At 46.0% G+C, this 22,257-nt stretch overlaps 2 protein-coding genes across 3 annotated transcripts in view; both read left to right on the top strand.

The window, feature by feature from the left end:
* Positions 1-6,713, top strand: part of RAB31 (RAB31, member RAS oncogene family) — a 113,228-nt gene extending 106,515 nt beyond the window's left edge. For both annotated transcript variants that reach the window (XM_027088846.1, XM_027088847.1), the window contains exon 7: positions 3,381-6,713. In XM_027088846.1, the coding sequence (XP_026944647.1) occupies positions 3,381-3,475 (95 nt within the window). In that variant the 3' untranslated portion in view covers positions 3,476-6,713. The remainder of the gene's footprint in view (positions 1-3,380) is intronic.
* A 5,523-nt stretch (positions 6,714-12,236) lies between these two features.
* TXNDC2 (thioredoxin domain containing 2) lies at positions 12,237-13,908 on the top strand. Its single transcript, XM_027088693.1, has one exon. The coding sequence runs from the start codon at positions 12,546-12,548 to the stop codon at positions 13,470-13,472; it is 927 nt and encodes a 308-aa protein (XP_026944494.1). The 5' UTR covers positions 12,237-12,545; the 3' UTR covers positions 13,473-13,908.
* Positions 13,909-22,257: the final 8,349 nt, after the last annotated feature.

Genomic DNA, 22,257 nt, shown 5'->3' with positions numbered 1-22,257 from the left:
TGATGTGTCACAGGACACCAATCTAAGCCTTTAATTCACATTCCAGTGCAGATGGCCTCAAAGGTGTTTTGTTTTTCTTTTGTTTTGCTTTTTTTGCGGTACGTGGGCCTCTCACTGTTGTGGCCTCTCCCGTTGCGGAGCACAGGCTCTGGACATGCAGGCTCAGCAGCCATGACTCACGGGCCCAGCCGCTCCGCGGCATGTGGGATCTTCCCGGACCGGGGCACGAACCCGTGTCCCCTGCATCGGCAGGCGGACTCTCAACCACTGCGCCACCAGGGAAACCCTCAAAGGTGTTTTGGATCAACTTTTTTTTTTACATCTTTATTGGAGTATAATTGCTTTACAATGGTGTGTTAGTTTCTGCTTCATAACAAAGTGAATCAGTTATACATATACATATGTTCCCATGTCTCCTCCCTCTTGCGTCTCCCTCCCTCCCACCCTCCCTATCCCACCCCTCTGGGCGGTCACAAAGCACCGAGCTGTGGATCAGCGGTTTTTAATTTTTTTTTTTTTTTTTTTTTTAGCAGAACAGCCCTTTTCTCAAAATTTTACATGGAACCCAAATATGTAAACAAATGGCAGTCATTCTGTCTCGCAGAAATATTTTGTTCTATTCAGTGAGATTTGGGATATTCTGAAGATAAACAGAACCCGGCTCCTCTCAGAAGCCGGGTTCGACACTGATTCAGAAACGGTGCTCACAGTTTAAAACAAATAAGAGGGGCGTCTCCTTGGGGGGCTGCCTCGAGTGTTACCTAATCTTGCTCCCAGACCTTGTCCCCCTGACCGTCTGCTGAGGAGAGAAGTGAGGGCCAGGGAAGAGGAGGAGGAATGGGGACAAAGGAGGTGCTGATGGGATGGGATGGGCCGCTCCGGCATTGCCCTTTCCAGCTCTTCACTCCACTTTTGTGACTTCAGTCTTCTGGATGAGCTTTTTCTATATTTGAGGTGCTTTTCCTAGGAAAAAACTTAGGAAATTTTATGACACTTGGTGTGTAGAGTCGGTCACACAGAGGAGAGCATACCGCTTAATGCTATTTTGCTAACCTTAGAGTTAACAACTTAAGAATACCATGAGGTTGATGGGAGTGTAGGATACTGATCTTGATGTAGTCAAAACTAATCGGTAAACAGTACTTGACTAGTTAACTAGGGCAGCGGCATGCACTGGTCAGAGTTATAATTTTGTCCCAAAATATTGCAGATGCAAAAGCCCCTATTACAGCTGCTAACACTCACAGGAGGCACCCGAAATGTTAATTTAAACAACTTAAGTAATTGTATGTGGAATCTAAAATATGACACAAATGAACTTATCTACGAAACAGACTCACAGATGGAGAGAACAGACTTGTGGTTGCCAAGGGGTTGGGGGGAGGGAGGGGGAAGGACTGGGAGTTTGGGATGAGCAGAGGCAAACTATTATAATATATAGGGTGGATAACAACAAGTTCCTACTGTATAGCACAGGGACCTATATTCAATATCCAGCGATAAACCATAATGGGAAAGAATATGGAAAAGAATGTATATATATGTATGTATGACTGCATCACTTTGCTGTACAGCAGAAGTTAACACAAGATTATAAATCAACTATAGTTCAAATAAAGAAATAAATAACACCAGTAGTGCTATAACTTGACACTACCGTCCCTCCACAACACATCACTTTCTCTGGAGGGGTATGGAACACTTGAGCGGGAAGATCTGACCTAAATATATCAGAGTACTGGTAGTCACTGGGAACTTTCCCCTCTATTTATCACTTAAGATTGACAAAGTAGGAGAGGCATTTTGTTTCCTTCCCTTTTCTTATGACTAATAAAACAGACACAGCGTGTCCAGGACAGGGAAGTACATACTTGCTTCTGGATTAGGACAGAACTGTTTGGAGAATGGCCTGCGGAAGCTTTGTACAGCTTTGTGGAGGACACAAATTGGCAGAAGCAGTAGCTGCAGAAATCCCTCCAGCCTTCATGTCTGCCCCGTAAGCGGATAAGAGCTCTACCACAAATTCTGAATTTTGGGTAATTGCCAATGGCCTTAATCTTTATGCTTGAGCTTCAATGAGTGGCCATACCACCCAATCTACACAACGCATTAGTACCTGTGAAATTGACGATTTCCACCCTTGTGAAAATGCACCTCTTCCAGGGCGTTTTGACTCTCTTTATGGTCCTTAGGGCATCCACTTGCATGGAAGGGCTTTGTCTTGGAACTAATTTCCCTTCCATCTCTAATTACTGGTTACCTAGTAACTGATGCCCTAATTAGCTGATTTTTTTAAATCCCTGTTTTAGAGCTCGTGTTTCATGCCTTTTCCATGGGGGTTAGAAAAGTAGCCTCAAGAGCTATCGTGGTGGAGTGGGAGGGACACAGGCTTTGGGATCCATCAGAAAGTCAAGATGTAGGTTATAGTCAGAGCCACCTGTGCCCCTTGGTATTGACCTTCAGGTGTAGCCTGAGTTCTCCAGTTAATAGGAAAATGGTGATCATAACAGTCATTTCATAGCTTCACAGGACCCAGTGAAGATGTGCCTGTGAAAATCTTTTAACTGTGAGGTTCTACACAAATGTTTGTTATTTCCATATTCCATTCCCTTTTTAGAAGACAGCTTTATTGAGACAAAACTCACATACTATACATTTCACCAAAATGTACAATTCAGTGTTTTTTATGTGCACCCGTCAGCACAGCTTTAGGATTTCTTTATCATCTCCAAAAAGAAAAAAAAAACCCACAAAAAACAAAACACATACTCTTTAACTACGACACCCTATCCCCCTCCACTACCTGTTTAATTTTTACTTTGGATTTGTTAGCAGAGACTCTCAGCTAATTCTCTAAATTAAAACAAGATTACTTGTGAATGACACTTAAGATACTGTTTCCTGTGAAGAATGTCTCCAAAGGCTTTCCAGTTAATGCTCTAAGTGCGTTGGCAGGATGAGGGACGGGAGCTCAGTGTTAATACGTGATGTTACTGGGACCATCACAATTCCCAAGCCAGGTCTGTTTTTAGAAGCACAAAGATGAGTCCTCCCTAGGAGCTGAGAAGGGGCTCATTCCGATGGTGGATGCGGGGGGAAGGCTGGGAGGAACCAGTGGCCGCTGTTTGTGCAGAGAAGAGGGATGCCGGCTCTGGAGCAGGGCTTCCACCTCCGGGGAAATACTTATTATCAGAAAGCTGCTTTTCCTTCTCCTTAACTTTCTATGCTTGAGCTTGACTTCATACAGCGGAGGGAGAGGGGGAACGAACTAGTACCACAGCCCCTCTGCCTCGTGTGCGACCCGCACATGACTGGAGAAGTGGAAGCGGGGTGGGGTTGGCTGGGAACAGGAATTCAACCTTGGCCTCCATTCCTTCCAGGTCGCCAGATCCCACCGTTGGACCCCCATGAAAACGGAAACAACGGAACAATCAAACTGAAGCCAACTTCGCAGGCCGGCCGGCGGTGCTGCTGACCTGGGGCTGGGGTCCCCTGTGCTTGAAGAGGCCGGAGCTCCCCTCCCTGTGCACTGCTGCGCTGCTGCGGGGGCCTCCCACCCTCGGTGGCCTGGCCCCTGGCTCAGAGGGAGGTGAGACCCGCAGGGAACGGGGCAGGGAACATCCCTGGAAAAGGATTCTACAAAACTCTGGGAAAAACCACCACACTGCCAGGAAAGGGCCTTTGGTGCGTGGAATTCACTCGGAGGGAATGGATTTAGGTATTAATTATAGTTGAGTTTTTGGTTAAAAGCCTCAAAATATTCTTAAATTTGTACAAAAGTCTTACTGGCTTATGTGTGTGCGATTCTAAACTGGTGTTCCACTCTGATTTCCTATGTTTCTAACCGAATTTCAGGAACTTCTTCAGTGCCATTGCCTTAATTACTCAACCAACCTCCACTGAAAGGTTCTTGGAATTTCCCTTTCAGTGGAGTGTAATTGGACCATCTGCTATAGACTTGCGCTGTTATGAAAGTGGAGAAAGATGTATTAGGAAGTTTTATCTACATCTGTGACGTTTACTTGATGAACATTTTTCTAAGTTTTGGTCATATAAACCAACCAACCAAATCTGACTACAATATATCATGTCATTCTGGGATTTGGAGGCCTGGTTTGGAAGTCATTGGAGTCACTACTGTGTAAACTGTGACAAACGCAGGGTATAAATATTATTCCAGAGACCACCTGGTTTGCATCACCTCCACAGTAATAAATTCCCACTCTCTTAGGGAAGTTTCACACAGAGTATTATTTTACTAAGAGAGTTTGTCATAGTGTCATATCCGGGGAACAAATTACCTGGAGGATGTTTGAATCTAAATTGTAGGGCAAACTTCGAATAATATCAATGAATAATAGGGTACAGGAAAGCCAGCCAGAGGAAGTACCAGCACATTAAGATTCTAGACACCCCAAAACTGCAAAATCAGAGAAAGTCTTTAAGAAGATGCCAAGCTTTGAGGGTGTGGGTATTAAGGCTAACCAGAGGGCCAACCCTGGAATGCCAGTTGGCTGAGAACAAACTTCAGTGAACCCTCCCTTTTCAGGTGTTCTGTCCGCTCAATTAGTTAAAGATGTCTGAATCCAATGGAAGGAAAAGGGAAGAAGGCATGGAAAGGAGGAAAAGCCGTCCCCATTGAAAATTCAAATCCTGTTTCCATTCTAACTTTCATAGAAACCTGGGATCAAGAGGCAGTTGGTTTCCTCCGAGGGCTCATGTTGGGAGGTGATTCTGGGAGGATATGCAGATTGGTGCCATTTTTGGGGGTGAGATGTGGTTGATCACGCAGTATGGCATCAGGGCCAGCTGGTACCTTCGAGGCTCAACAAACATTAATTGGAAACCTACAGTGTAAAAATCAGGGAAGAGATCATAAGCTGAGTAAAACCCTCGACCTTTCAGTAGCCGTGCTTGAGTCCTGCCAGGCTCTGCCCCTGAGCCCTGGATGGGCGGGGACGCTGAGTCTGCCACCAAAAAAGCGAGAGTCCTTGAGAGGCCAGGGCCAAGTTCACACTTCTTCACATGGACTGCAGTCAAGAAAGCAGGTCGAAATCTCAGATTTACGGTTTTTAAACTCGAGAACGTGTTGTCAGTTTGATGTTCTTACCGCGTCATCCAGCTTGCAAGAGTAACTTGACAATCTTAGGACACGAACGCTGGAAACACTTACTTTTGGTTCAAGAGTGCCTCGTAGCTCTCTCAGACGGGTTCCTCAAATACTGTTAGCAGTTGGCACGTGGACGTCTTGGCAGGGCCTTTGCAGGGATTTTTAGGGTTTTCTTCATCTTGTCACTATCATGGGCTACTGTGATTCTGCTTGCAGGCCAAGCGATTATCTTGCCTCTTAAAAAAAATGTGGGTTGCAAATTCAAATGACCTAATTCCAGGTGTAATGTAGGCTTATTTTGGAATCTTTCATCATCCAGCTGTCCCCGAGGACCTGGGCTTGTCTCTAGACAAGGTTGCCTAGCTAAGGAGGTACGCAGCCCAGCAAGTCTTCGGTGCTCGCATCTTGCATAAAACAGCCAGTCTTAACCAGCAGGCTACCCACCCACGAGGTGGGTACCCACCCAGAAGCCCACGAGGGTGGGAACCACTCTTTTGCCTTCCTGTATGGCCTTAACTATTCACGCCATCAGGGGACAATGTGTCTATAGTCAGTCCTTGGAGCAACTGGTAGAAAGAGTAGATGGCACTTGGGCACACACACGTTCACAGGAACACGACGTCTTCCCTGAAGATAGGTGCTCGAGCCTTGTCCGCAAGGAGGCTTTCGGATCTTCCTCTATTTTGCCTTGAGAGTACTTTCTGGCTGTTCTAATCTTTGAACTATAACCACGCAATATCATGTAAAGGCCTGGAAATGACTGTTGCTCCAAAATGTCAAGCAGCATCCTTTGCCCAGTTTCCCCAAATGTGCTCTTTTCCTCTGTTTTCCTTCCTCTCCTGTGCGGTACACTTGTGTATATGTGTAAATATGATTTCATATTTGTTACGCCGACATGTGATCCATTTCACTGGCTGAGTCTGGCTCGTGACTCTGTGTCATGTACGCAGGCACGGGCTCTCAGAGGGATTATTTCCCGGTGGGAATCTCTAAAATGGCAGTGGGGTCATGCAAACATTCTACCTACGCACATAATTGACCTGCCATTTTCATAGTGGAAAGTGGTACATCGGGGCGCTAAAGATGACTTCCCTTGCAAACCACAGACGGCTGAAGACCTAAAGCCAACATTTAGCCAAGCAAAGGGCTGGGACCCACCGAGGACCGAGGGAGACTCGGGTGACCAAAGTATGCCCCCTGAGATCAAGGAACGTGGCCTGTGATGGCTGAAACTGGCTCCCTCAGGGGCCCTGCTTCTCCCTGCTCTGCCATGCTCATTGCAACTTGAAGAAAGAATGGGCTCATAAGTAAAAGGACTCCAAGCCTCATTCAGACCTATTAGGTTCTGGTTTAACCATGAAACCAGACCCAGTGATCCATTGTCACCTCTCAGTTGTGTAAACTGCTCCCTTTCTCGTGTTTTTGTAAAGGGCTTCTGTCTGGGCTGGACCCAGTTCTCATGTATAGAAGACCCTGCTGCAGACATTAGGACCTTTCCACCTTATATTCTGTAGTAAAGCATTGCCCTCCACATCGTCCAATTGTATCTGTTATTTTTGGTTTAACACACACTGATTCATACTAATAAATATTTTAACTTTTACCAACTTTGTCTTTTTCTTATTATAATGTTCGGATGAATAATTGTTTTAAGTAACTTGCTGGCTGTGGGAGGGTTTGGAAGGTCAATCTCTCTAAGCTTCAGTTTCCTCACATATACAATGCAGAAAATAATTCATATGCACCCATCCACAATTCTGGAATCCCAAAAGCTTTGGAAGGGACTTTTTCTTCAGTTTGATACGGACTCATTTGGCCGTAAGACCAGACCTGAACTGATGTGATGCTATTTATAGCGACTTATCCAACCAGGCGGGGGTGAGGGGGGAACGTCTGCATATTCGGTTGCAGAATTCCTGCCGTTTGCTTGTAGGATTCGATCCCTGACTCTGCTGCGTGTTCTGTAATAGATGCACCGTATTACTGTTATAAATGCCAAACAAAATTCCGAATCCTGAAAACATCTGCCCCCAAGGTGTCGTACAAGGTATGATGGCCACCAAATAAAGCTGTAGCACCTACCCTGCAGGCGTGTGTCCTCAGGATTCAAGGAGAACATGCGTGTGAAGAGCGCTGCCCGTGGGGGCTCCGGGCAGCCGGGAGGGCCCTGCGTACACAGACGTCAACACTCTCAGTGACTCCTGAGTGGGCTTTACGGGTTTCACTGGACAGAAAGTACCTCTTTTGGTCCCGGCACGGAGCAGGTGCTCGTAAACGAGAGCAAACACGAATTTAGCAACCTGCTTTGCTCTAGCTACTGTCCCAGGTGTTTTACATCATATGACCTCATTCTATTTTCACAACCCCCTTTATCAGGCAGATACTATTATCCTCTCCATTCTACAGATGAGCAAACCGAGGCCCAGGAGGTTAGTAAGTCGCCTACGACCATAGACTGGTAAGAGAGGAAGAAGTCAAATGCTAGCTTCTGTTATCTTCTCCTGTCTTTTTTAATTAAAAAATTTAACTTTTGGGGCTTCCCTGGTGGCACGGTGGTTGAGAGTCCGCCTGCCGATGCAGGGGACTCGGGTTCGTGCCCCGGTCTGGGAGGATCCCACATGCCGCGGAGCGGCTGGGCCCGTGAGCCACGGCTGCTGAGCCTGTGCTTCTGGAGCCTGTGCTCCACAACGGGAGAGGCCACAGCAGTGAGAGGCCCGCGTACCACAGGGAAAGAAAAGAAAAAAAAATTAACTTTTTTTTGTTAATAAACTTTTTTTAATTTTTGGCTGTGTCGGGTCTTCGTTGCTGCATGCGGGCTTTCTCTAGTTGCAGTGAGCGGGGGCTACTCTTCATTGAGGTGCGCGGGCTTCTTATTGTGGTGGCTTCTCTTGTTGCGGAGCATGGGCTCTAGGCGCACGGGTTTCAGTAGTTGTGGCACGCGGACTCACTAGTTGTGGCTCGCAGGCTCTAGAGCACAGGCTCAGTAGTTGTGGCGCGGGCTTAGTTGCTCCGCGGCATGTGGGATCTTTCCGGACCAGGGCTTGAACCTGTGTCCCCTGCACTGGCAGGTGGATTTTTAACCACTGTGCCACCAGGGAAGTCCCAAATTTAACTTTTTAAATTAAAGTATAATTAACACATAACAGTTTCAAATGTACAATAATGACTCCATATTTGTATATCTTGGGAAATGATCACCCACAATAAGTCTAGTTAACATCTGTCACCTCACATAGTTACAATTTTTTTTCTTGTGCTGAGAACTTTTAAGATCTACTGTCTTAGCAACGTTCAAATATGCAACATGGTGTTATTAATTATCATCACCACACTGTCCGTTCTATCCCCAGGACTCATATTCTAACTGGAAGTTTGTACCTTTGATGACTTTCTATTTTCCCCTTTCTTTACTCTCATTATAAGGACTGTAAAAATAAAAGAATGACGGAAAGGAAATCCACATTCACTGAATGCTTCCCATGAGCTAAATCCTTTCAAACTGTATCTCATTTTATCCACAACATGAATCTGAGAAGGATGCACGATTGTTCTCACTTGTGCAGGAGGAGCACAGAGGGTTCAGCTGGCCTTCTGAGGTCTGCTTAATTGGGGAGCAGGACAGCCCCCCACCATGCTGAGGCCAGGCTACCACTCTTGCATCTCAGGAGGAGGTGCTGGCCGGGGACCCAAGGGTTAAGCAGCTCAGGCTGGCAGAGCTGAATCACGATTAACGAGATTTCACTCAACTATTACCTGATCCCAACTGCGGGTGTGCTGACCCTCCACCCACTGCTCAGACTGCTTCGTGTATCTTTTCCTTGTCCTTGACTTTGACATTGACCCCATCATTCAGCCGGGACTCAAGTTCTTCACTGGCTTTTTGAAATGGCTTCTGGATCAGCGTCTGACAAGTCTGACATTACAGGGCCCGAGGCACTGAATTCCTTCAGAGAACCCAGTCCCCAAACCCTGTCCCCAAGTGGGCCCGGATGACCCAAGCGTGGCTAGTGTTCTCTGCTGGCCTTTACCTTGAGTTTTCTCCAGATTTGTACCTATTCTCTCCTTTTTTGCTCCTTCAGAAAAGGATCCCAACTCACTTCTAAGGCATGTCCCAAGCTTTTTTTTTTTTTTTGCTTCCATCTTAAAATTCCCTCTGCACTGTTTTCTCCTCTTGTTCACTTACACATATGCATAAATTGTCACTAGGTTTGATAAACTACTGTCCTTCTCCTTTTCCCATCAAGCTACCCTCTCTTTCCTTCACACTAATTGAATTCTTAAAGGAGAACCGTGACCTTCTATTCACTCCTCACCTGAATTTAGGTACCTAATTGCCCCACCACTGCCCTCTTTCTTCTCACTCCCCCCACTTCCCCAAGGGCACCCGAGGCTGTTGACTTACCACCTGATGCTCCTTCTCTGGCCTCTGGCCTGGGCTCCAAGGCTCTCCTGGATCCTCCCCCTTTACACATACCTGCTCAAATGCAGGTGCTTCCTGCAAATCCATGCTCCTAACCCTCCTCCATTGATACCCCTTCCTAATGATCGCCTGCAATCTTAGGATTTCAACTATCACCTCTGGGTGTTTGTCTTCCACATGGTGGTCTGGCCTGACGTTTCTCTGGAGATCAGACCTTGATCTCCAGCTGCCAGGTGGATGTCCTGCCTCAGGTACGATGCCCCTCTGGGCACACAGGCCCCGTTCCCCTGTTACCTGTGTGTCTCACGCACTGCTTTCTCCCAGCTGCCCAGGCTCCACGTTCGAGATTCAATTTCAGCTCCTCTCAAGCATTTATCGAACAATGTAAATTCTGTGTCTGGAATTTCTCCAACCCTGAACCCTCTTTCCACTGTCCCAGTTGAGACTTTCAATATGTTCTCTCTCAACTATGCGATCGTTTCTTAACAGATCTCTTTGAATTCTGTCTTTGGCCCTCAAATCTATGGTTGAATAAATGCTAACAGTGAATCTGCTAAAATGCATATCAGATCATGTTTCCTCAAAACTTTCTGGGACACCCATTGCAAATTAAATAAAATTGCAGCTCTGTCACCTGTGGTGACAAATCCCCCTCATCTGGGCCCAGCCTCCTTCTCTGCCACCAGTGGCTGGGGCCCCTGCTCCTGACCACCTGCCCTGCGTGTTTGCTATCCTCCAAAAGGAGGTCGCAGCCCCCCGGCAGGCCAGTTCTGCGGCATTGTTCCTATTTCTGGGAATCACTCCTGGACACCTCACCCAAAAGCAGCCTTCCCAGCTATTTTCTGATTAGACAGATCTTTCTATGCCTAAAATAGCTGATTGTTTCACTGACAGAACCACGACTGACATAAGCGTTCATGAGCAATTTGCGGATGAGCTTGTGCTGAAGGTAAAAAAATACGTTTTAGGACAAGTTGAGTGAAAATTATTCAGCAGCATCAATATTTCAAGTTGCCTCGAATCCATCTGAATTTCAGAATCAAGAGTAGAAATAATTGGAAAAACCCTGCCGAACCTAAAACACAACTCAGATCCCCAAGTATGAATGTCACGGGGTCACAGATTTCCTCCACAGATTTTTACTAGGATGTGCAGATATAATGAGACCTTAAAATTTTCCTACAAGGCGTCTACTCTTCCCCACGAGCCTGATCTCAGAGGGATTTTGGGAGGGACGGTGAGGAGAAGGGGCATGGAATTCAGTCTCTGCCCATTTGTGGAATTTCGGTCTAAGGAACATGGTTTTATTCTGGGGGCAGCTCAGTCTTCCTGATTCCTGCCCTCTCCATAATATGTGGGTGCACAAGGCTGTGTGGATGAGCTGTCCCTGGGCCCTCCACCTCTTACTGAGTCCCCATGTGAAGTGGCTGGTCTGGCCTGGTCCCTGAACTGGGAACTGCTAAGGACGGTAGATCCTGTCTAGGGCTGGGGCCCCGTGCTGTCACCCACTGTTCGAGCCTGTGCCTCTGTTCCTTGCCTCTGACCGCAGATCCACCTCTACTGTGGCTTCTTTGTTCTTCCTTGAGCTTCTACTGGTTCTCTGGTCTTAGATCACTCACGGCCCCGCCCCAGGGTGTGAAGACTTCCTGATCCCTGGCCCAAGAATCTGCCTGTGACCCATGCTGCCATGTGGACATGGGCCCTCCCTGGTCTTCCAGATGGAGTAGGAGGCAAATCCTCCCCTGCTTCCAGCTTTCCTCTGAACACAGCTAATCTGTGTCCGTGCTGAGGTTTCTACCTGGAGATGGGACACAGGTACTGTTCTCTTGGTTCTTGGTCTACACGGGTGGGGGTGATGTTTTCACTGCTGCCTCTTCTCAGTTAGGGAACCCCTCTGTGTCATAATCTCCCTTCCCAGTGTCCAAACCGGACATCTGACCAGCACGCAGGACTTTGCAGAAGAGGGTAACATGGTTAAGAGGATGTTGAGAGGATGTTGATGGTTACGGTGGGTGAGTCATAAAGAGAAAGCAGGAGCTGGGGATCCTAGAGGGAGAGGGCAGGAGAGGTGATCTCAAGTTACCCACCCTGGCCAGGGCATCCGGCAAGCAGCCCAGCCCAGCCCAGTGTTCCGAGTATGGGCTCGGAACCTGCCCCCCCATGAGCTCTGAGACCTTGAGCGGGTCACATAACTTCTCTAAGACTCAGTTTTCTCACTTGTAAAGTGGGGATCATAATGGGACTTACCTCAGTGGTGTGTTGTGTCGTAGGAAATAATGGCTGTGAATTCATTTCAGGCACTGGGCACAGCCTCACGCACGGAGCAGCCCCCAAACCCAGGCTGTCATGAAACTGTCAAGGAGGACCCTTGTGAGAACAAAGAGGGCAAACCGGCTGTGAGCACCACCCGGATACAAGTGGTTACTCCTTGTATGACGTTCAGTTGGAAAAGGTTGCAGGGGATGCCCTCGCTGGCACTGTGAGGCATCTGTGAAGTAGGGGTGGGTTGCGACAAGGACCGGAAATGGAAAGTGATGAAGCTGGAGCCCCGGAAGAACCGGAAATGAGGCCAGTCAATCAGGCAGACATGAATGAAGGTGAGGCTACAGGTAAGGGGGAGGGAAGGGGGACCTATGCGCTAAGGGGGTTGGCTGCAGTGTCGCACTAAGCAGACAAAGTTGTAGTTAAACAAAAAACCTCCATGAAGATTACATGTAATCGCATGCTGCTTGGCCTTCTGCTGAATGTGATTATGCAAATGAATACATCTGTTATAAGACTACATTCACGAGCTCTGAGAATGACACCCGTCTTCCTTGGAGTAGATGATCAGAATTATTTTGTTTCTTCTTTGGCATTTTTATTTTTTTACCCTTTTCTTCAGAAAGTCCATCATTACAGGTTCTATCCAGCCATGTGACACTCCTGGTCCCAGCACACACCCGGGAGGCCTTTGTCCATGAGGTCGGCAACGTTCAACACACACCTGCGGAGCGGTCTGAAGTCCTACAGGCCATGGACACACTCCCACCTGAGCAGGGCAGTGACACCCTCAGCTCCCCAGCCCAAACTATCCCCCCCAAGCAGGCTGACATCCCCAATTCCCCAACCCAAACCATTCCGCCCGATCAGGCTGACACCCTCAATTTCCCAGAAGAAACCATCCCACCAAAAGAGGGTGACATTCTCAATTTCCCAGCCAAAATCATTCCACCCAAGCAGGCTGACACCCCCAACTCCCCAGCCGAAATCATTTCACCAAAGCAGGGTGACACCCCCAGTTCCCCACTCAAAACCATCCTGTGCAAGCAGGCTGACATCCCCAATTCCTCAGAAAAAAATACCTCACCCAAGCAGGGCAATACCCCCAATTTTCCAGCAAAATTCATTTTGCCTGGGCAGGGCCACACCCACAAGCTCTCAGCCATTCTATCCAAGCTGTGTGACACCCTAAAGTTCTCAGCCAAAACCATTCTGCCCAAGGAGGGTGATGCCCCCAAGTCCTCAGCCGAAACCGTTCTGCCCAAGGAGGGTGACACCCCCAAGTCCTTAGAAGACACCATCCAGCCAATAGAAGACAACCTGCAGTCAGCAGATGAAGCCATGGAGGTCCTGGAGGAGGACCTGGTGAAGGTGATCCTGAGCAAGGAAGACTTTGAGGTGGCGCTGAAGGAAGCTGGGGAGAGACTGGTGGCTGTGGACTTCTCGGCCATGTGGTGCAGGCCTTGCAGGTCAATCAAGCCCCTTTTCCGGTCCCTGTCCATGAAGCACAAGGATGTGGTGTTCCTGGAAGTGGACGCTGATGAGTGTGAGGGGCTGGCGAAAGACTGCAATATCGTTTGCGTCCCAACCTTTCAGTTTTATAAAAAAGAAGAAAAGGTGGGCGAATTTTCTGGTGCCCTTAAGGAAAAACTCGAGACATTCATTACAGCATTAAAGTGATTGTGTGTTCCAAAAGCATTAGGAACAGTCGGCTGTTCATAGCTTGTGATTTTTTATTTACAAAAAAAGATGAGGGGTAACAAAAGTGTGTGTCCAAGTGGCACCTGCATGTGCATCAGAAACAGTAGCTCAACCCTTTCCAAAAAGCAGTCAAAGCCCTAACGCCTATTGTGACTGTGTTCTTGTTGATGGGACAGTGTTGATATTAGAATTTCCTTTGGTGGAGATATTGGAAGTCCAGTTGTCCCCTATTTTTTAATCTTGATTTTTTTTTTTCACTCACTCTTGAAAATTCAGCTCGTGTAATCCTAGTGGCAACGCTGGAAATTTAGACAGTTTTTCTGTAGAAGGACATGTTTTAATGATGAGTGGAAATTTCTGATGTTCACATACCTTTGGGATATCCGATAAGAAAGTAAAGAATTTGAAGGATTCACATATGTCTAACCTCCTTCATGTGCGGGAAGTGCTATGGAGGCCTCAGGAAATGTCACGGGCTCCACAAACATCTAGGGGATTCTTTGGTATCAGAGCTGAGACCAAGGCCATGTTTCCAGATTTCAAGTTCAGGCTTCTTTCTACTGATCCAGGCTCACAAAATCTGAGACAGCTCAAAGCTTCTGGTTTTCTCAGACCAAGAGATTTATGGTTCAAGTTTAAATTAGTGTGATCCTTGGTGCCATTATGACATCAGCAACCTAGTAGCAGAGTTCCTGCTTTGTCATCCCGGTAACTGGGTTTCTGATACCTGTTCTCAGATGTCTCAGAGTGTGTGTGTGTATACACATATATATTGCGCATATATGCATATATTTAATATATACAATTTGGTGAGTTTGGACATATGCATACACACGTGATACCATCACCACCATTGAGGTAATAAACCTACCCATCATCTGTTTCCACAACTTTCCCTGTGTGTCCCTTTCCTTGGTGTGTGTGTGTTAAGAACACTTTGCATGAGATCTACCCTCTTACCACATTTTAAGTGTACTATAGCGTATTAACTACATACACTGTGCTGTCCAGCGAATCTCTAGAACGTATTCATCCTGGATAACTAATTTTATACCCACTGAACGACAACTCTGCATTTCCCCCCATTCCCTGTCAGCCACTGTCTTATCTTCTGCTGATCTAGAATGTTTTAAAGAATTTGAGGGCTTCCCTGGTGGCGCAGTGGTTGAGAGTCTGCCTGCCGATGCAGGGGACACGGGTTTGTGCCCCGGTCTGGGAGGATCCCGCATGCCGCGGAGCGGCTGGGCCCGTGAGCCATGGCCACTGAGCCTGCGCGTCCGGAGCCTGTGCTCCGCAACGGGAGAGGCCACAACAGTGAGAGGCCCGTGTACCGCAAAAACAAAACAAAACAAAAGAAAACAAACAAAAAACTGATTCCAGTTGGGCAGCGCCAAACCGTTAATGGTTGGGGGGCTCAGCCGACAAGAGCTGGGGAAAGACTGACACGGAGAAGGTGGGAAAGAAAAGCAAGGAAACGGTTGGACTGCTGCAGCCTGAAGCCTGGTTGGCTGTGATCCTCAGGTTTCAATTTCTTACCCTTGAGGCATCTCAGGCTTTGGTTTTGGTTGGCTTGCAGAGGCCACCGAAGCCCTGGAGCCACTTCTGTCTAATGGGCTCCTTGTTTAGTTGCTTTAACAAGAGCTACAGGCCAGAGTCCTCCTGGAGCAGGCTGTGGGGTCTGGGTTACATGCCTTCTAAGGGTCTGGCTAGACGGAGGGCCTTCCTTCCCCCAGTCAATGCTTATAAGGCGTATGGGGACCAGGAAAGCAGGACTCTGCTCTTCCAAATTCACTCAGAAATGAAAAATGGAAACAAGAGAATAAAAAGGTCCAAATACGAAGAACAGGATGATCCCTATTTTATTTGAAAATGGAATAAAAAGCATCAAGTGTTGTCATTGGCTCTCTCTGTATGCATATTTTTTCTTTCATTCTATTTTTTTCCGCTTACTTATAATAGAAGAAAAACAAACAATTAATAGAGTACTTTGGAGACCCCAGTTGCTTAGAAACTGCTGGGAAATACAAAATTTGGAAGGACAAAGCAAAGGGGAGTGAGCACGCTGGCCCAAGGTCACGGATGCTCTGGTTCTGCGTTCCAGTTGTGCACTCTGGGCCTTCCCAGCTTTCCAGGACAGATGGTCATAGAGACTAAATCAGTAGCAGTTCTTCTTTTGGAGATGAACTGCCTTGGTGATCTTGGGTGTCGTGGGGGTAGGTGATATATTCGCTTTTTGGTGGCAAGTGACGGAAACCCAACTCAAACCTGCTCCAGCAAAAATGGAGGGAGTACTGGATCTTGAAAGTGGAGATTCTAGGGGGACAAACCGCTTCAGGTGGGTGTGAGTGTTCAAACAACAGCATCAGGACCTGATGTTCTCCACCTCTTGGCTCTGCTGCTCGTGTTGGTTTTAGCATCACTTGCTTCGCTGGCTTGTGAACACAGATAAAAAGTGAGCCTGTTTCCTAATAAATCAAAGTCCCTGGGAAGACTTTGACTGTCTAGTCATATGCCAATCCCTGTACCATCCTGAGTACTTGGGGGAGACCTTGCAGGCCTGGGTCAGTGCCATGAAAGCATCAAAGCTAAGCAGGACCACGGGGGGCAGGGGGAGGAGGGAAGAGGTGCTGGGCAGACTCATGTGTCTGCTGCAGGGGATGGCGATGACGTAGGACACACTGCCTTGGACCAAGGGCTACACCAAGAATGTGGTCAGCGTCAATCAATTCCCAACCTGATAAGAAGATGCTGTGCACTTACCCAGTGCCTTTCAAACACCCCTTCTCATTTCATTGTAATCCAGTCTGATTTCCTTAAGTCTGTATCTATAGGACTTAGAAATCAATACATTCTATGCCTTATTCAAATGACAAGTTATCTTATGGTAACGCTTGAGTTTCGCCAAAGGTGGCATACGGAATATGAATCCAAAGACAGCATGAAACACTTAGCAACTAGATACTCAGAAAGATGCAAAGGATATGAACAAGGGAAGACAGTTTTGGGGTCTAAGTGATGCTTTAGAAATTTATTTTTCTGTATGAGCAATTTGATTTCATAGTGGGGATCTATACAGACTGTTCCTTGGACTCTCAACACGTTTGTCTTTTTGAGGCAGAAATGTTCAAATAAATTATACTTAGCAAATATGGAAAAGATGTGGTATATTGTTGCTTAGAGAATTCCATTGTGATCTGGGGCAGGCTTTTAAGATCTTGCAAGGGAACTGTGAAATGGTACATTCTATGGAGATAGAAGTTAACTAAAAAACAAAACAAACCAAAAAGTACAAGGAGAAGATGGCTGCAAATTCTGAAATAATAGTGACTCTTTAATCAGGAGATCCTTCAACACCCATGGTAAAAAGTGTCCACCAGGGCAGCAATGACACACACTGGGATCAGCATAGCAGGGATCCAGGTAAAGCCTCACAGTTTAGGAAAATCAGGAGTTTTTCAAATTCTAGAATGGAAAAAAATGATTGACGTGAATATGAAGAAATGGAAAGCGGTACACATGAAGTTAAGGTTGGTAAAAAGGCAGTGATTGAAACGGAAGAAGGTGAATTGTGAAAACTGAAAGAAAATGTGATCATTCAGTCGCCTATGGATAGGAAGTGTAGTGCTTTTATGCTCACATGTTGAGTCATCTGCTTTTAGGTTAAGATGGCGACTTCAAGCAAGAGTGAGACCTGGCGTGGGAAGCTCGGAGAGGAGCAGGGTCGTTCTGGCATCGAAGGTGTCTGTGGGCTTGATTGCTGCTTTCACTAAGCACCCCGGGGGGTCTCCGGCCTTCGGAGACCACTTACTGGTGGGGCTTGAGGAGGGTGGACAGAAGGGCTGCTTCTCTCTCCGTGCCCCATGGTCTTTGAAAGGCAAAGCTAAATGCAGGTCTAATGACTCATAGATCAATATCTTTCAGGGACATTAGGACAACTTGGAGGAAGTCACCAGTCAGCTAATGATTCTCAGTGCAGAAATGTCAGAAGAGGCTAGCCGCCTCACGGCTTTAAAGAAGATTTCCTTTAAATCATGCCAGTTAACAAGGGCCAGCCTATAATGTGTTGTCATGCTCTCACGGACAAACAAATGACTGGAACTGGAGCAGCCTCTCAGTGAAACGATTCAACATTAGTGGATTTGAGTGAGCTCCTCCCCGTGTCCATCCCCTTAAATAATTTGATCTCTCCCTCTGAGGGCGAAATCACTCGTATGATAAAGATGATTACTTTCAAATAATCTCTGCTTTTGCATCTGAGGTTTTTAAAAAAGCATTTACAAAGCCAAATTATAATCCCACTTTATTTTGGATTGCTACATTCCTGTATGTATATAAAAATGCTAAAATAAAATGGGTAGATGTATATGTTGCAGACCAGCAGCCGTTGTGTCTCCTCTTCAAGCCCCATCCATGGTACCGATTCTTTCCTTGTAAAAAGAAAGGGGCCAAGATTTATTATGTGTGGTTCAGACACTAAACATGTTTATAGTTGATATTCAGGTCGAAGGCAGAAAGATGGGTGCATACGTCAGAAATGAGCTCTATCCAGAACTGACAGAGAAACTGTTTCGAATGAGGTGAATATTTGGCAACCACAGGCCGTCCTCTGGGAAAACTCTTTACAGGTACATGGGGTACCAAAAACTCCTCTGTTTCTAATTAAAATTAATAAATTGATTTCTAATTCTCAGGATTCTTCTCTACCTCATTGACTTGCTTAAATGTGAGATCTTGATAACCCTTGTTTATTCTCTTGGATGGAGATTCGATGCCTTTCCAACAATTCAAGTGAAACACAACCAAACGTCCCCTCTCCAGGAGGGAAGAGTTGAGCTGACCAGCAGGGGCATGGAGAGTTCCTGAAGGTCAAGGGCAAGCAGAGGTCTCTCATCTCAGGCAGCAGAGGATGCCAACAAGCTGAAGATGAAGCAGTGAAGATGAGACCCAAGAAACCGGGAGGGGACTGCAGAAGTTTCTGAAGCCATAAGGGTGATCTGTGGGTAAAAAAGTCAGAACCTGGTTACCGGACATGGGAACAAGATGCGCTCAGGGAAGATGACGGGGCAAGGGGTGGGAAGTGGAGGAGGTTGTCACCTGGGACAACCAGGGATGAGTGGGGCACAGGTATGGTGCAGAGGTGGGTCACCCTGGGTTCAAGGGCCGTAGTCAGGGTGGACAAGATCTTGGCATTTGAGTGCGGCCCCAGCGATTGCACTTACACTTATGATTTCTTAAGTAGGTCATGGGGCTACACCAGAAATCTGAAACTGTATTGCTTATGAAAATTTGAGAAACTGGATGGCTGTAACTAGATTATGTTTACCAATCTCACTCTAAATTAAGTAATAGGATGGGTGGCCAAAAAGTCCATCTGAAATACAAGATGTTTAATCCTGTAATGGGGTTTGCTGTCTTTGCTGTCCCTTGATTAAAGACAAAGCATAGTTTACATATATATATATATATATATATATATATATATATATATATATATATGTATGTATGTATATTCTTTTCCATTATGGTTTACCACAGAATATCGAATATAGTTCCCTGTGCTATACAGTAGGACATTGTTATTTATCCATCGTATATATAATAGTTTGCATCTGCTAATCCCAAACTCCCAACCCTTCCCTCCCTCCCCTCCCCTCCCCCTTGGCAACAACACGTTTGTTCTCTATGTCTGAGAGTCTGTTTCGTAGATAAGTTCATTTGTGTCATATTTTAGATTCCACATATAAGTGATATCATATGGAGTTTGTCTTTCTCTGTCTGACTTACTTCATTTAGTATGATAATCTCTAGGTCCATCCATGTTGCTGCAAATGACATTATTTTATTCTTTTTTATGGCTGAGTAGTGTTCCATTGTATATATGTACCACATCTTCTTTATCCATTTGGAAAGATGACCTATAAGTGTTCATTAACACATTCATTGGAAGGCAAACAAGGCTATAGGAAAATAGGAGATTGCAAGGTGGTGTTTGAGCAGAAGGCATTTCTGGGACTTCACCCTGGATGGGTGAAAGGGTACGTGCGGGAACAGAGGAGCAGTTAGCCGAGGGGAGCTGCCCCAATAAAAAGCCACGTTCCTGTGCTCAGTTCAGAATCCACTGGTGGAAGAGATGGCTAAGTCCCCAGGAGGAAGGAAAGAAACACTGTGCGATTCCCTCAGGACTGCCCAGAGGGACATCTGGCCATTGACTCGGGTCACTATACAATGCGGAGAAGGAGGTACCCAGACTTTCCTAGGGTTGTTGGGCCAGTCTCAGCTGACATGGATACCGGAGATCTGCAATGCCACCTGTGTGTGCCCCTCAGCCTTTCCTCACCTCAGAGTCCTGGCTTAAGGGTGCCTTACAGTTGGCCCCTTATGGCCACACATCCACCTGACGGTCATTTTCCTGGGCCATGAGTGTGTAACTGTCATCTCATAGTTTCATAAAAGAGAACGTACAATCAGGGACAAAGCATCCTTTACTACACTGCTAACGTGCAGTAATTTATATGTAAATATAAATTCTGGAATTTATGTACTCATTTCCACGATTACTAGGTCGTCTGGGCAGGCACAGTCTAATTACACCTTAATGTATTTCTTCTGAAACTGAACCAAACTAGTAAGATGCATGAGTGATAAACCACACATTATCCAGGCTGTACTTTATACGGAACTATAGAAACTTAAAGGACGAGTCATTCACATTGAAATCCATAGCTCGCATCTGAATTGTGATTTCATTTCCATTCTTTAGCTTGACAGTCCTTCAAAATTCATGATGCTCTTGATCTTCGGCCAGATTAAAAATAGGAATATGTATATCCCGTTTGCCACGTGTTCGTTTTATTTGTCTGAGCTTGTCCAATCACCTGGGCCAGGACAAAGGGGAAGACGGCTCAGCCTGCTTGCTGACTCTCGCTTGTCCTGAAGGTGAAACCGGCCAGAGCAGGGGATGGAGGCTGCAGTGGAGCCTGGATATGTGTGTCACGTGTCTTTGCCAGCAGGCTCCAACCCTGGGGGTCAGTCACTTAAAGGGAGGTGGGGGGAAGTAAATAGCGTGTGAAAAAGATAAGCCATGCATGTGTGTTTTCAAGGGTTCCAGTAGTTTTTTAAAATCACATCTGTAAGGAAGTAAAATCTTGTGAACCACTGAGGCTAGGATAAATTAAATTCCTCAGAGCCTTTTTTAAAAAATTGAAATATAGTTGATTTACAATGTTGTGTTAATTTCTGCTGTACAGCAAAGTGATTCAGTTATACATATATATACATTCTTTTTTAAAATATTCTTTTCCATTATGGTATATCATAGAATATTGAATACAGCTCCCTGTGCTATAGAGTAGGATCTTGTTTATCCATTCTATATATAATAGTTTGCATCTGTCTCAGAGCCTTTTAATTCCAAAGAGATCCTCCATCTGAGGAAGCAGCTCAGTGAGCTTCCATGATATAGCCATGTAATTGCATTGGACTAAAATCTACGTACTTGGCTTCAACTGCTAAGAAACCTATAACAAATAGACAATGGCTAGAGCCATGGTACCAAGTAAAATGCTAAGGACATTTACAGTGTTGGATGCTTCCTCTATCACGTTGTGCTATGAACTTAGTGTACGTGTTTCATGGTACAAACTCTCCAGGTGAGAGAGTCCATGGGGGTCAGTGGGGTGCGGCCATACCTCCACACTGACTTGAATGAACCGTGACTCTAGGGTCCCCACCCACCTCGCAGGTGCTCTGGTTGCGGTGAGTGAACACATCACATCCATGTTTAGAATGAACTTCAGGTTCCTGATTGGTGACTGCTCAGGCCCCGCTAGGCTGGGTTTGTACTTAATCCTGGGGTCACCCAGCCTTCATTTGGGCTATAGGCATAAACCACTCCTTGAGGACTACAGGTCCTTATTTATATCTGCATTAAAAGGTGACCCCCCCAAATGCATTCATAGTCCTATTTTTAATCTCATGACTAGGAACTTAATATGCTGATGAGATATAGTCCAGACTTAGGCAACAGCACAAAGTTCAACAGGAGAACTAAAGAGAATTCCTTTGGGAGTAACTCTGCCAGATTGTGCTATTGAGTCTCCAGTGGTGACAGTTCAATTTTTTTTGATTTATTATTTTCTTTAGATAAAGTTATGATTCTAGTTATCCCAAGCTATATAACCTCTAAAAAGGGAGCCAAAAATGGACATTCATGCCTGCCTAAGAATGAGCAATTATGAAGTTAATAACAGCAATGGTGACATTTACTGGGCACTTACGAGTGCCAGGTATTGTGCTCAACCATTTACAAGTATCACCTCATTTAATTTTCACAACAACCCTGGGAGGTAACTAGTTGTTTATCCCCTTAGAAGTGAAAGGCCAGGAATTGAACCCAGATTGGAGTGAGCCTAAGCTCAGATCCCCAATATTGTTTAAAATGGCCAGGAAAAGTGAGGTAAAAAGAGCCCTTGAGACAGCAGACAACCAGAACACTGTTACAGATGGAAATGATTAACCATGTGTGCTAAACAAAACCAATACTTTTATTCTTTTATTTTATTGGGGTAAAATATGCCTAACACGAAAACTACCATTTTAACCATTTTTAAGTGCACAGTTCAGTGGCATTAAGTACATTCACATTGCTGTGCCACCGTCATCATCATCACCTTCAGAACTTTCTTCACCTTCTCAAATGAAACCCTGCACCCATTAAACACTAACTCCCCCTCCCCCTCCCCCAGCCCCTGGCCACCACCATCCT

The sequence above is a fragment of the Aethalodelphis obliquidens genome, unplaced genomic scaffold, assembly GCF_003676395.1.
Source record: "Aethalodelphis obliquidens isolate GAN/ISIS:26980383/991018 unplaced genomic scaffold, ASM367639v1 scaffold63, whole genome shotgun sequence".
In the NCBI taxonomy this organism is placed as follows: Eukaryota; Metazoa; Chordata; class Mammalia; order Artiodactyla; family Delphinidae; genus Aethalodelphis; species Aethalodelphis obliquidens.
The sequence above is the reverse complement of the archived record's forward strand: the minus strand, read 5'-3'. Positions and strand labels throughout refer to the sequence as shown.